This window comes from Camelus ferus, chromosome 35 (genome assembly GCF_009834535.1).
Source record: "Camelus ferus isolate YT-003-E chromosome 35, BCGSAC_Cfer_1.0, whole genome shotgun sequence".
NCBI classification, from domain to species: domain Eukaryota; kingdom Metazoa; phylum Chordata; class Mammalia; order Artiodactyla; family Camelidae; genus Camelus; species Camelus ferus.
In genome coordinates this window covers 9,467,420-9,480,389 of record NC_045730.1, presented here as the reverse complement: position 1 = coordinate 9,480,389, position 12,970 = coordinate 9,467,420, and the positions used below count along the sequence as shown (strand labels likewise).

The 12,970-nt window shown below is 41.8% G+C and overlaps 1 protein-coding gene across 3 annotated transcripts in view; it reads left to right on the top strand.

Annotated features, from left to right (window-relative positions):
• The window catches only part of NEBL (nebulette), a 310,537-nt gene that overhangs the window by 269,626 nt on the left and 27,941 nt on the right, over positions 1-12,970 (top strand). For 2 of the 3 annotated variants that reach the window (XM_032473683.1, XM_032473684.1), the window contains exon 5: positions 11,604-11,775. In XM_032473683.1, the coding sequence (XP_032329574.1) occupies positions 11,604-11,775 (172 nt within the window). Of the gene's footprint in view, positions 1-883; positions 977-4,153; positions 4,247-6,591; positions 6,685-8,006; positions 8,100-9,407; positions 9,501-10,511; positions 10,617-11,603; positions 11,776-12,970 lie in introns of all 3 variants that reach the window. The other variant, XM_006195285.3, reaches the window with a different exon arrangement.

Below are 12,970 nucleotides of genomic sequence, written 5' to 3'. Positions count from 1 at the left end.
TCTGCTTTCTAACAAGTCGGCAAGCTCTAACGCTCAAGACATGCTGCTTGGGGACTTCTAGGGTCTTCACAGGCAGGCTGTGCCAAGCAGTGGACAAGTTCTGCTGGAGGAGAGGAGGCGGGAGAAAGGCTGTGTGGCCCCACCTCCTGTGATCCTGCCACCTTCCACATCTCTCATGTGTTCTAACCCCCACTGGGGCCTGTGTTTTGCCGAGTATCAGAGAGGGAGTCGTTCTGTCCTCATATGACTTCCTTATAGTTATCCTGTGTTTCTATAGAACCCTTTGATTTTTCTTTTGCTTTGTGTTTGAAAGGGGTAGATGTTGGTAGGGGTGGAAGGATGTGGGCGGGTCTAAGGAATAAGTAGAAGATAAGGAAACCGAGCTGAATGAATGTTGATGTTGACAGTAGAGCTGATATGTTCTTTGAAGAGAATGAGAACATCTTTGCTCTCGTTGGGAGCGTAGCAGTTGCTTAAAACTTCATGCTGTTTTTGAATTAAATGATGACTGCTTAGTGAGCTCTTATAATATGTCCTTTGATTTTTCTCGAATACACGTGACATATATTTGTATTTGAAGAAAGAAACTCTAGTTTGCTGCTTTATATTCTTAGAGCAAGTTATCAACAGCCACGTAAGGTACTAAGCGTGCTGTAGGCCAGGCAGGAGGGGTTTACTTAAAAGATTATGGAAAACAGAACCAAAGTTTGCATTTCTTCTCAGAATGGATTATTTAACTGATTAACGTAACATCAGTACTCATAAATCGAGGCTGTATTCAGATTGCTTTAAAACCCAAGAAATATTCTTTTGCAAGAATTGGATCTAAGACTTGAACTCTAATAAGCTGATATGCTACCCTGTTCCTTCTCTTCTGATAAAGGTGCTTTACAGGAAGGAAGTAGGAGCAGCCACAGCGGTGAAAGACACTCCAGAGATTGAACGAGTGAAGAAAAATCAGCAGAATATTAGCTCAGTAAGTCCTCCGTAGCATTCATTATCCTGTCCCTCGGTGAGTGTTTTCAGTTCTTTACTAAACTGGCTGCCTTTTTCCTTTTTCCTTCACTTTGTTGAAACACTATTTCATCAAATATCAAAGGTCCAGCGCTCAGAAGGACACTGTAGCCTTGTTCCCCCTGAGCCTGAAGCACTGTTTCATCTTGATGTATCGTAGTGCGTAAGAGATAGGTCACTTTAATAGTACAGTAATGAGATCTAGGATTAGATTTCATCCTTTTGAACAGAATTTTAACTGTATTAAATTTTTCAGAGAAAGGATACATTTCAGTGCCTCTCCACAACTTGGAGGAAAGAAATTTTACCCTGATAGAATGATTAAAGGCCCTAGAACATTTATTTGGTGGCTTAAGAGAAGGGTTCAAGGTCCTCATTCGCCTTCTGCCTCTTCCAGCTTCCAGCAAAGAAAAGCACACACCTTTACTATAATTTGTAAAATAACTCTTGCCCCACCTGCAGTTCCCTTTGAGCTTGGGGGAAGGGCAGAACAGGTGTTTAATGTTATGATAAAAACTTCTTCATTCAGTGTTTGACATTTACAGTGGGTAATCACTGTCCTTACCAGTAGGTATGTTTGGTAATAGTTACTATACAGTCATCCCTTGGTATCCATGACGGATTGGTTCCAGGACCCCCCTCCCCAGCTATGTACCAAAATCTGCCGATGCTCAAGTCCCTTAAAGTTGGCCCTCTGTATCTACAGGGTCCACATCTGAGGATATGGAGGGCCTATGGTATTTAGTTTCTTGCTGAGGAAGTCAAAAGGGTTCTTCCCTTAAATCTCCTTCCCAGACCTTTCTCTTCATCTTCCCCCTTAGAGCCAGAGCTTTCTTTAATCATCCAAGTAGAACTCCTCCATCAGGAACCCCGCTAGTTACCCGGCATCCTGGAAGGTGCGTGTACTGGCTTTTGTGGAGACCAAGTAGGAGAGAGAGGTTACTGCTGTGGTAAAAACACATTTCAAAGTGAACTTACAAAAAAATCTGCAGAACATTAGTGCAATAAAACCTCTGTAGTGTGAATGAAGCTGTCCCCGGAAGAATGCGTAAGGAGGGGTACCTTCTGATGAGGATTCAGATCCACTACGTGTGTCAGACAACAGTCGAGTCTGGTGGAGCAATTAGTTCAGCTGAGCAATGTAAAATGGTCATTTCCCTTCACTTCCAAATGATAATATTTGAAATGTACCCATCATTGTACTGGGGTACAGTGTTATCAGTGTCCTGTACTGTGCGTTTCCATTGCCTACAGTGAAATGACTGTGCCATTAGGATTAGTTTGGAGTTGTATGAAAAACAAAAATGTTCATCTTGAATCATATTTAGCTTCTCACCCGAGGAAAACCGCACAAAGTTGTACAGTTTATCATTTCTTCTGCCGGCATCCCACTGCCTCTTCCAGCAAACAACAAATGCATAGTTCTGTATCTCTATGAGGTTGGGCCATAAAGTCCTGCTTAGCATTCAAATGGAAAGTTGCCCTTTCAAGATTAGCTAGATCTGTCAAACCGAGATAGGATTCTCTAACATTTGAAGATCTTGACATTTTCCACCTCCAGAGTACAAGCCTTTCAGCTCTGAGCTTTCTCTGTTAAGAACTATTTCTGAAACTTATTTAGAAGTAGCCTGTCTCAGTGTACTCTCAGTTGAACTGTTTTGGATCTAGACTAAACATCTGGCGTTGTTCCTTATATCTCATAGTAAGTGTACAGATACTAAGACACAGATGATGGCAAAGACATTTAGGTATCGTTTCTTTATGACAGTCAGCATGGATTTCAGCCTTGATCATTTCAAATGTTACCAAGTGATTTCTAAAACGTGTTCGGTGTAGATCTAAGTCTTTGCTAGATTTCAGCATATGCCTCTTATGTCTAGCCTATGTTTCCATACATACAAATACATAGATGTGTCTTGAATCCAGTCTTCCATGGACTTTAGACATATTGAAATACCACATGAGAGGGTGACATTGCTAATGATTTCATAAGTTTTAAAGAGCTGTTTCTTGTCCCATGCGTAACCACGTGCTGGCATTGCCATCCGTCTTGTTGCTCTTCTTCTAAACAGACTTGAAGGAGGGACTTTTTTTTTTTTTTTGGGTGGATCACATGGTAGCTTTATTTTTAATTTTTTGAGGAACCTCCATACTGTTTTCCACAGTGGCTGCACCAGTTTACATTCAGTCCAACAGTGCAGGAAGATTTCCTTTTCTCCACATGCCCACCAACATTTGTTTCTTGTCTCTTTGACAATAGCCATTTTAATAGGCATAGATGGTATCTCACTGTGGTTTTGATTTGCATTTCTGTGATGATTAGTGATGTTGAGCATCTTTTCCTGTGTCTGTTGGCATCTCTGTGTCTTCCTTGGAAAAATGTTTATTCAGGTCCTCTGCCCATTTTTTTTTTTAACCTGGATTGCTTGGGTTTTTTTTTTTTTTTTTTTTTTTTTTTTTTTACTGTTGAGTTGTATGAGTTAGCGGTTGGAGCTTTTGATTGATTGAAGTGGGTGCCAGGATACAGGTGGGTTTACGTAACAGGATCGTGAGGGTAGAAGGCACTTCCTGACTTTCTGTCTCTGGCCCTTCTGTCGTGATCAGCACTCAGTGGCCTCTGCCTGTAGTACATTTTCCTCCACCACCCCTTGCTCTTCTTTTATTTTTTTTTTTTCTGATTCTGGATTATTTGTGTACTCTCAGTCAAGCAGTGTTCCCAAGACTTTGTAGCTAACTCGGTTTGATGTTTGCCTTTAAATACATGGTGAATTTTAATTCATTTGTTAATAAAGAGAAACTGCTTTTCATATAGAAAATAATAAATTATTAAAGGCAGATAATTCCTGAGGTTTTTGGTGCAGCTGCCTGTTGATAAAATTTATTTTTATAGGCGATCTATGTTATTTTAATTGAAAAACTTCAGTGACGGATAGGTGAATAGATCTGCATTTATTTGTGCTTTAGGATAAAGGAATCCTGAAAGCATCAGATGGAATAAAAATCTGCGTTCCCATTGAAGGAAAATTAATATTGGAACTAAAAAAAGTCAACTATGCAACAGTTACAAACAATGAATTCTTAATGATTTTTTAAGCCTTATGTTGAATAAAACTCATTTTTTTTATTATAAATTATGCAGGTGAAATACAAGGAAGAGATGAAACAGGCAACAGCCATTTCCAATCCACCAGAGCTGAAGAGAGTTAAGGAGAACCAGAAGAACCTCAGCAATGTGTGATCATGTTCCTTTAAGTATTGTTTTCAGTGAGCGTGACACTTACGCATGTGAAGTCCCATGACAACGAATGCCATTGTAGGAGGGCCAGTTCCTGGCAGGCGGATGCAAGACGGAGCTGAGATTTCACACAGCCTTGTGTTGGGGGCTAGCATTACACTGAGTCCTTTGCATATGAAAGGACCTGGTATTGAATGCCTACTCTGTTCTTGAGGGAATTCAGAGAGGTGTGAGACATACCTCAGGGTTAGGGGCTGTGAGTATTCTCAGGGTCTGGAGGAGAAACAGCTGTAGGAATAAATAAAGAATGCCCATTAAGTGCTATAACAATAAGTAATATTTACTGAGTGTTTGCTCTGCTTGAGTTCTTTACACGCAATATCTCATTTAATGTGAAGTAATCATTCCTTCCTCAAAGTGCCGGGGAAATGCAGAGAAGGAGAGGCTGTGCCAGTGAGAGGCAGGAAAATCTTTGGAGAAAGTAACATTTGCATTAGATCCTGAAGAATTAATACAAACTTGGGGTGGATTTTGTGCGGCAGGGCCTTCCTGGCAGGGTACACTAAGTGTGCTCAGGATCAGAGGTCTAGTTCAAAGAGGGAAGTTTTAGTGTGATGAGGACTCGGGGTGAAGGATGGCAGGAGGAAGATGGCAGAGAGAGAAATCATAATTCAGGCCACGAGGAGGTCTCTGGGGGTGCCCCGGTCCCTACCGTGTGGTTCAGCTACGGGTGATAAACGGTCCACTGGTGATCAGGCCTGGACTTAGGGATTAAGTTGTTTTAATGTATCCCTTTTTCTCAAAAAGGGTTTGCTAGTTTTTGATTTATCATAGAAACATAACACTCCCTTAAAATAACTATTTGAAAATAATAGCAAGTTAATTTAATTAAAAACGAAGACTGTGAATCACAGCCCAGGTGGTATCAGACATGGCGTCGGGGACATGGTGAGGACGCGGTGGGGACTTGGGTATCACTGGAGGAGTCGGGTAGAATGTGGGCCCTGGACGGTTGGTTTGAGCCCAGTTCTAGGCCCTATTTGTCGTATAACCTTCTTAAGCCACCGACCTGTCCAAGCCTCCGTTTCCGCATCTGTGAAACGAACTAGAATATTATGTGCGATGTTGCCTGCAGCGCACTTAGCATGTTTGTGAATGGCTGAATGCAAGACAGGAAGACTCTCTATATCGAACTTCTGTCCCCACATTTAGATCTACCAGAAATCAGCTACAGCAGTTTTCTGCCTCAATAATGCTGTTCGACAAACATTTCCCCTCTGAACGCTACCCGGAGTAATCTTTCTTTGTATCCTGCCATCAATAGAGATTACCCTGCGCCTTCCTTGCCTTAGATAATTATCCGACACAGAATCTGCCTAAACTCTCAAACTACGTACCACGGCAGAGAGAGAAGTCACGCCGGCAGGGCCTGAGCCTTTGTTATTTATTTTCCAGGCTTATCAACCTGCCCTTTGCTCGCACATTCTCTGCAGAGCGCGTGCATCTCATGTCCATTGTATCCATAGGCCCCGTAGGCCTTGGGATGGCTTGCAAAAACAAAATTCCCTGTCACTAAATTTAAACTTTAAAATATCAAGAAGGCTGTTTCTGTGGAGTTCCTTTTAGTGGGATTTTAACCTCTAGCTTTACTTTCACGTGTCAGAAATTCATTTTCTGGACATGCCATTCTGTCTGTCTGTGTTGGGTCCTCATTTATTTCCTGGAGTCTTGTGGAGCTGCGGGGAAAGCTGAGCACAGACGTTGGGTCTGAGCCCCTCAGCTGAGAAAGAGCATCTCTACACTGTAGGTCAGAAACATCTCCTTCGTGCCAGTCAGAGAGTGGGCTTCCAGTGCGGGAACTTTGCAGAGAAGGAGACTTTGAGGTTCAGGGCTTCTTTATATAGTGACAGCCACTCACGGAGGTGCAGGCATAGGACTGGTGTAACCCTCCTTTCTAATGCGAAGAGTGCAGAATTTTAATTTTTAAATATATAATGGTCCTTCAGTAATGTTGCTGTAGTGCTAGGAAGAGAGAAACTCACAGAAGGGATCGTTTATCATTGCTGATAAGATCAGACTCGGAGAGGCCACCAGTCAATAATACAGTTTGAAGAAAAACAACCCAAGGTGGAATTCAAAACATTTGTGCAAGAAGCAGCTTAGATCTGTGATCACTGTGATGACAAGGTCTGTTAGCAAAGCAAACTTTGCTGTGAGATCCTAACAAAGACTTGAGCTAACGAATGCTCTGTCGCAGTGTGGCATTCCTTGCAACCAGGTCCAGTGTGTGAGCCCACACTTCCCTCCCATAAACCCACACTGTCTTGCACCTTGTCTCCCAGCTCCAGTACAGAGAACAAAGCTGCAGAGCCACTCCAGTGAGCATGACCCCGGAGATAGAGAGAGTGAGGAGGAACCAGGAGCAGCTGAGTGCGGCAAGTCCTTCCCTTTCTCTCTTCTATTTGATCAAACGTTACTTATTTTTTTATTCTTTATGGTGCTTTCTGAAAAGCTTTAGCCCCTCTGCGTTTTGGACATTCCTTTTCACATATGGAAGGGCATGAACCTTGGCCCTCTTGTGTTAGTCCAGGAAATTTGAGACTGTCTTGCTATCATTCAGCCCTGTTGGCTTATTCAGGAAATCTTCCTTAAGCACCTCAGTGTGCCAGGTGTGATCCTGGTCCCTGGTACACAAAGATGGAGAAGACCCACTTCTTATCCTCATGGACCTTGTAGTTTAGTTGTTAAATTGCTTAAACTACATCCAGACTTAAAAGACCTGGAGAATAGTGTAGCGGGTCTGTTGTCAAGCTTAAGAAAAAAATATTGTCTGTTGGAATAAGGCGGAAGAAGATCTGGCTGGCCTCGGGTCCCAAGATGTAATGTCAGGGCACGGAACCTTATAAATAAATAAGACAGAAAACATCCCGCAAGCATTCGATGATCTGTTGCTAATGAAGCAGTAACAGTTAACAATCATGGGGTCCCTCTAATATGTAACAAGTGCTTTATGTGAACCTGTGAGGTCACACGACTTAGTCTTCTCGTCTGTGGGTGTGGGAACCTGAGCCTTGAGGGGCCAGAGGACATGCTGGGAACCCATGGCTTGTGACAACTGGGATTTGAACCCAGGCCTCCCTGAATTCAGAAATCCCTTTTAAATATGTCTGCCGATGGTTATTTTTCCCATCCCTTGACCCTTTTATGGAACTTTCCCCAATGTAAACAATAACCTTCTTCTCCTGAAACAGGTAATTTTGAGAGATTTTAAAATTTAAGAGTGAGTTCTCCCAGGTGGAGGAGAAAGTCAGGGTCTGTCCTTACTATGTCCCTGACTGCTGGAGGAGTGAGGGGCCTTCAGCCCCCTTTGAAGGTGGAGGCTCCAGGCTCAGAAGGAGAGTAAACAGCCTTCGCAGGCTGCCATGGCTAATTCACTGTGGTTCTCCCTTAATGATTCCATGGCAATGCTTTCCCCTTCTATTTCCATCACATTTCGTCGTGGCATTTGCAGTTAGTTTTGGTATTGAACAGCAAAATTTTTATTAGAAAATCATTTTTAAGAAGCGCAACCAACGCTTCGTGCTTCCTGAGTGAGGAGAATCAGAATCCAGGTGTGGACCTGAACTGAAAGGTTGCCATACATCTGCCATGGGCAGAGACGTGTGAAAAGATGGGGTGAATTTTGAGGCTCACGATCTGTGCTGTTTGGGTGGAGACCATTCCACTGTTGATTAAAATTCTCATGTCCCCTCCACAGGTGAAATATAAAGGAGAGATTCAACAGGCAACTGCGATTTCCGATCCACCAGAGCTGAAGAGGGTTAAAGAAAACCAGAAGAACCTCAGCAATGTGTGACCTTAGTTAACTTTTGTCTTATGTTTGGCAAACGTATCGTCAACATGTCAGCGAAGTGATTGTGTTTACAAAGTTTTCGTGACCTTGAGCTGACACTCCGCTCTCAGTTAACTGCCAGTTTATTTGAAAGGTTTCAGGGTCTTAGGTGTTGTCCAGCCAGGCATGCCCGCCCTGCTCAGAGTTCCCAGTGACTGCCGGTATGATTTCCGTCTGCAGGCGGATTTATTTGGTCTTCAGGCTCATAGTTTCTGTGCTTCCCCAAAGGGACGCAGTGGCAGCTCCTGGCATCTTGGCTTATTTATAAATAAGCTCTTCCACTCCCTTTCCTATGTATCTGCATATGTGTAGTCTTGTTCTGTAGCCTGTCCAGTCCATCACCCACTCCCAGCTGTGGTCACCTTATTTTTGGATGCTGTCTCGGGAGAAATTAGACAGTGTGCCTGGCTGACTAGGTCACAGGGGACAGGCCCATTTTCAGGGCCCTGATTCAGGGGCTGTGAATTTTCACGCAGACAGCAGCTCCTGGCCTGCCCTGACTCCCTGCTGTTCTGTAACCCAGGGATGCCGTTCAGCGAGAGAATCCTTTTCTGAAGTCATTAACATATAAATTGAGTTCTTTGGAAGAGGAAATTTGGAAATCTGTTACGTTCAAAGAAATCTTTTATTCTTCAGACCTTTAAAGTCATTTGACCGGATTACAGAGGAAAGGCAGTTTATGGTTTGGCACTTCCCCTAACAACTGTATTCTGGGGGAGCAGAGCCTCACCTTTCCCCGATGTGTTCAGAGTCACGGTTGATGTGACCCCTTTACTCTCCAAAAGGCACATGGTCGCCGAGAAGGAGGGATGGAGCAGGTGGGAAGTGCGTGGCCTTAGGGATGACTGTGGTCACTGTTCAGGCCTCCTGCCAGCCGCTCTGCCACAGTTATTACTAAGAAGCCATAACAGCTTCGTTCCATTCCGTACGGGTTAGGAGTACCTTCACGTGACATCCATGACGACATTGCTTGTCATACTCCCTTGTGATGAAATGCTTGTTACAGCTTCACTGAGGGTACGCCCATGTATTTGAGCACATTCATGATTTCATTCACAGCGATTCAGTGCCATGGGATGAATTAAAATAGATTGATTTAAGATGCAGGCATTTTAAATATGACTAGACCTCTGATGGTATCCTCTGTTGTTTTTTTTTTTTTCATAGCTTCCTTTCCTTGGCTAGCTCTTTCAAATAAATACTATGAGACTCTTATTTAGTTGAATTGATTCACAGCGCTCTGTTTTCTGTTTTCCGAAATGATAGGTATGTTATAAAGGTCAGCTGGGAAGAGCTACGGCTCTAAGCGTCACTCCTGAAATGGAAAGAGTAAAGAAGAATCAAGAAAATATTAGTTCGGCAAGTTGTTCTATTCACTTGGGGCTGTCGCAAAAGATGTGTCTCTTATTATTTACTTGCAGACTTGTTTTTTTTTTTTTTCCTTGTGAAAATGAAATCGATTTCCAAGAAACATTTGTAATATGTGCAATAGTACACATGTTATTTCAGACAACTTCCAAAAGCTGCTGCTGGCTAACGTTACATTAGCCTGCAACTCTCAATTGGTGTTCCCAGATGTGACCAACATTTACATCCAAAGTTTTGCTTTAAACTGTATTATGTTCATTTAAACAACGATCCATGTTATTTTAGCCAGTGTCTTTGAAAGCGGTTAAGTCTTTGATGCGTAAGTTAAACAATTGTCATCTTACAGATGTATCCCACTGAATGTGGGTTGCTAAATCCTCTCTGTGAAACAAAATAAGAAATGAATCATCGCTCCAAAGTAAGGACTTAGAGGAAAAACAAAAATCTTTAAATAAGTTTCACATAGAATTCAGTTACTCATTAAAGTCCCATCGTGCTCACCAGTGTCCTAGTGATGGTGCGCTTTCTCTCAGGGAATATGAGGGTTTCAGTTCTGAGTGGTACATATGCAATTCGGTGGGAGAAATAAAAGGAAATACAGGGATGTTTGGTATGCATCCTTCCACAGTGGTGGGGCGGAAAATGGGGAAATACAGAGACAGGAAAATAAATTTAGGTTCCAATGAGTTTTGGATTTTCCCTGTTGAAGTATGATAACTACTTTCACTGGCTCACTGTTGGTGGATGTTGGCCACTCACACATTTGTTTCCAGTGGGTAGATTTAGGTCATTTTTGCCGCAGCCTTCCAAGGAGACCTTTGAGAGTAAAATTTTAGATTGTTATCCTGGAACGAAATGTAATTCACTGAACAAGTTACCTGGGGAATATTTCAGAATATGTTGTATATGTTTCACTCATTTGGAATGCTTAAAAAAGTTACGTAATTTAAAAAAAATTATGTTTGTCTTATTGTTAAGTGTGTACTACTATTTACTTTGCAGGTAAAATATACCCAGGACCAGAAGCAGATGAAAGGTAGACCAAGTCTGATTTTAGATTCACCTGGTCTCAGACATGTCAAAGAAGCACAAAATCATATTTCAATGGTAGGGTCCAGCAAGATCCTCCTTCCATGACTAAAACGTACTAAGGCACCGCACCACCGCGTGTACTGACGGCACTGTTCGCTGTTAATCTGGACAACTAACGAAGCATGGAAATGTGGATATGAACCCTTCCTTTGCAGGAGGAACTTTCTAATCATACTGAAATGTAACGGGAATATTTAGTCTAATAAAATAATTTTTCTCAGTGATTTTTCGGGGTGTGTTTTTATTTCTAACGTGACTACTAACTATAAATGCATTTTATGAAAGACATTTGCTTGGCCTTCTTTTCAATTAATTTTAAGATGGAGTTTGGTGTGTTGACATATTTAAAGGATTTTTAAAATATCTATTTTTTAAAAAACAGTTTGGGATACATGGGATATATCTTATATACCATAAAGTTCACTCTGTTAGAGTGCACTATTCAATGGTTTCTGGTGTAATTTACAGACTTAGACAGCCATCACCCTAATCCAATTTTGGAGCATGAAAAATGTCTACTTTGAAGTATATATATGTTTTTGTAATTATATATGAAAATTATGTATATAATTATTCATAACTCTCATAATCTAATTTTACATAATAGTGGTTTCTTGAATAATTGTGTAAAAGTATCTTATCATTTTATTGTGTTAAAGTTTAAGAGATAGGAAAGTAATTTATACTTAGTATATTTTAGGAAGTAACCAGTATTAAAAAATACATCTTCTAAAACTTCTTACTGGTGTACAGTTTTATATATTAAAAGAGCTGCTAACTCTAACAATGAAAAACATTAAAAATGTCATCACTTGATTTCTGATGCTCAGAAACTGAAGATTCAGACGTTATTTTTTGTAATAATTGGAAAAGCTGCGTCTGTGTAGAAAATAATCTAGATGCAGCTGGTACACTGACAAATGTCATTCTATCAACATTTTGTGAGCAGTGTAACAATTGGGAGACTTCAGTTTGAGCTAATTCTGTTTTTCCCCTTTTCAGGTGAAATATCATGAAGATTTTGAAAAGACGAAGGGAAGGGGCTTCACTCCTGTTGTGGATGACCCTGTGACAGAGCGAGTGCGGAAGAACACCCAGGTCGTCAGCGATGCCGCCTACAAAGGTGTCCATCCTCACATCGTGGAGATGGACAGGAGGCCCGGCATCATTGTCGGTAAGCGCACGGGCCTTCTTGGCAGGTCCGCGCAGGCGAGAAGATCGAGCGCGCACTGGCTTTAGGGTTAATTTCCTTGTTCGTTGGACTCCTCCTCAAATGCTTGAAGTGATGCCCCGTTGAAAGTGGACCACAGGCAAAGTGTCACTGTTTGCCTCGCCCTGGGTGGGATTCATGCCTTTGCCAGGCATCATTGCAAATCCATTCTGTTATTGGACGTTCTCTGTCTTTAATAACTTTCTGGTCCTGAAAGTGTTCCTACTTGTTATGCAAAGCGTCAGACATGGGTGATAATGAAGGTTGGACAGTTATTTTGTTTTCCTTTAGTTTGTATACCGATCAGTAATTGAACTACAGACATTGTCTGCACGGGTGACATCACAGAAGTAATCCCCTTTAAATCTTTCTACTGCAAACAGTCGTGCTGGAGAGATTCTGATGGTATTCCACAATAGGAATAGCTTATATTTTATGAATAGTGTCTCTGAGCTGGGAGAATTGAGAACTGTCTGAAATCCCCATAAATCAGAGAGGAAGGAACCTTCTTATCCTGCTGTTCCTTCTTGTCAGCCAGGGAGAATCTTAGGGACATGGTGTTGAATGGTGACGGGGAGAGCAAGGCTCATCCTAAAGCCTAAGGCAGGACTGGAAAGGAGAGCTACTGAGTTTCCGATACATATCAACAACCCATACTTCCAATTGTCTGTTGTCTTTTTCGGAGCAATTAGCCTCTGAATTTTTGCGGCTAGCTCAGTTTTATAGCTCAAATAACATTTCTGGTAGGCATGCAACATGCCTCTCAGTACTTAGTGTTGGGTTAACTTCATCTTTAAAGGTAAGAGTTTTTGGAACCAGTGAAAGGCCATTTAGAGATGAGCTGGGTGAGGAAAGTGTACATTTGACAGGGTAGTGTCTTCTTGTGAAACAAGGGTACTGAAGTCAGGCCCCTGAGATACCTGGATGATTATTAAGCAACTCTGAAAGTAATTTCCAAAGAGACGTTCCAAACGTGTTTGTAGGCAATGGATAGCTTTGCTGACTCCCCAAGTTGATCACTTAAAAGGGATCACATTAAGTTAGATGGATGAGTTGTGATGTTTTCGTTGATAGTAACACAGAATTAAAGTTTCATTGTTTTGTATGAACATCTCATAAGGGATAGCACAGAGGGTCCAATCCATCCCAGGAGGGTGGA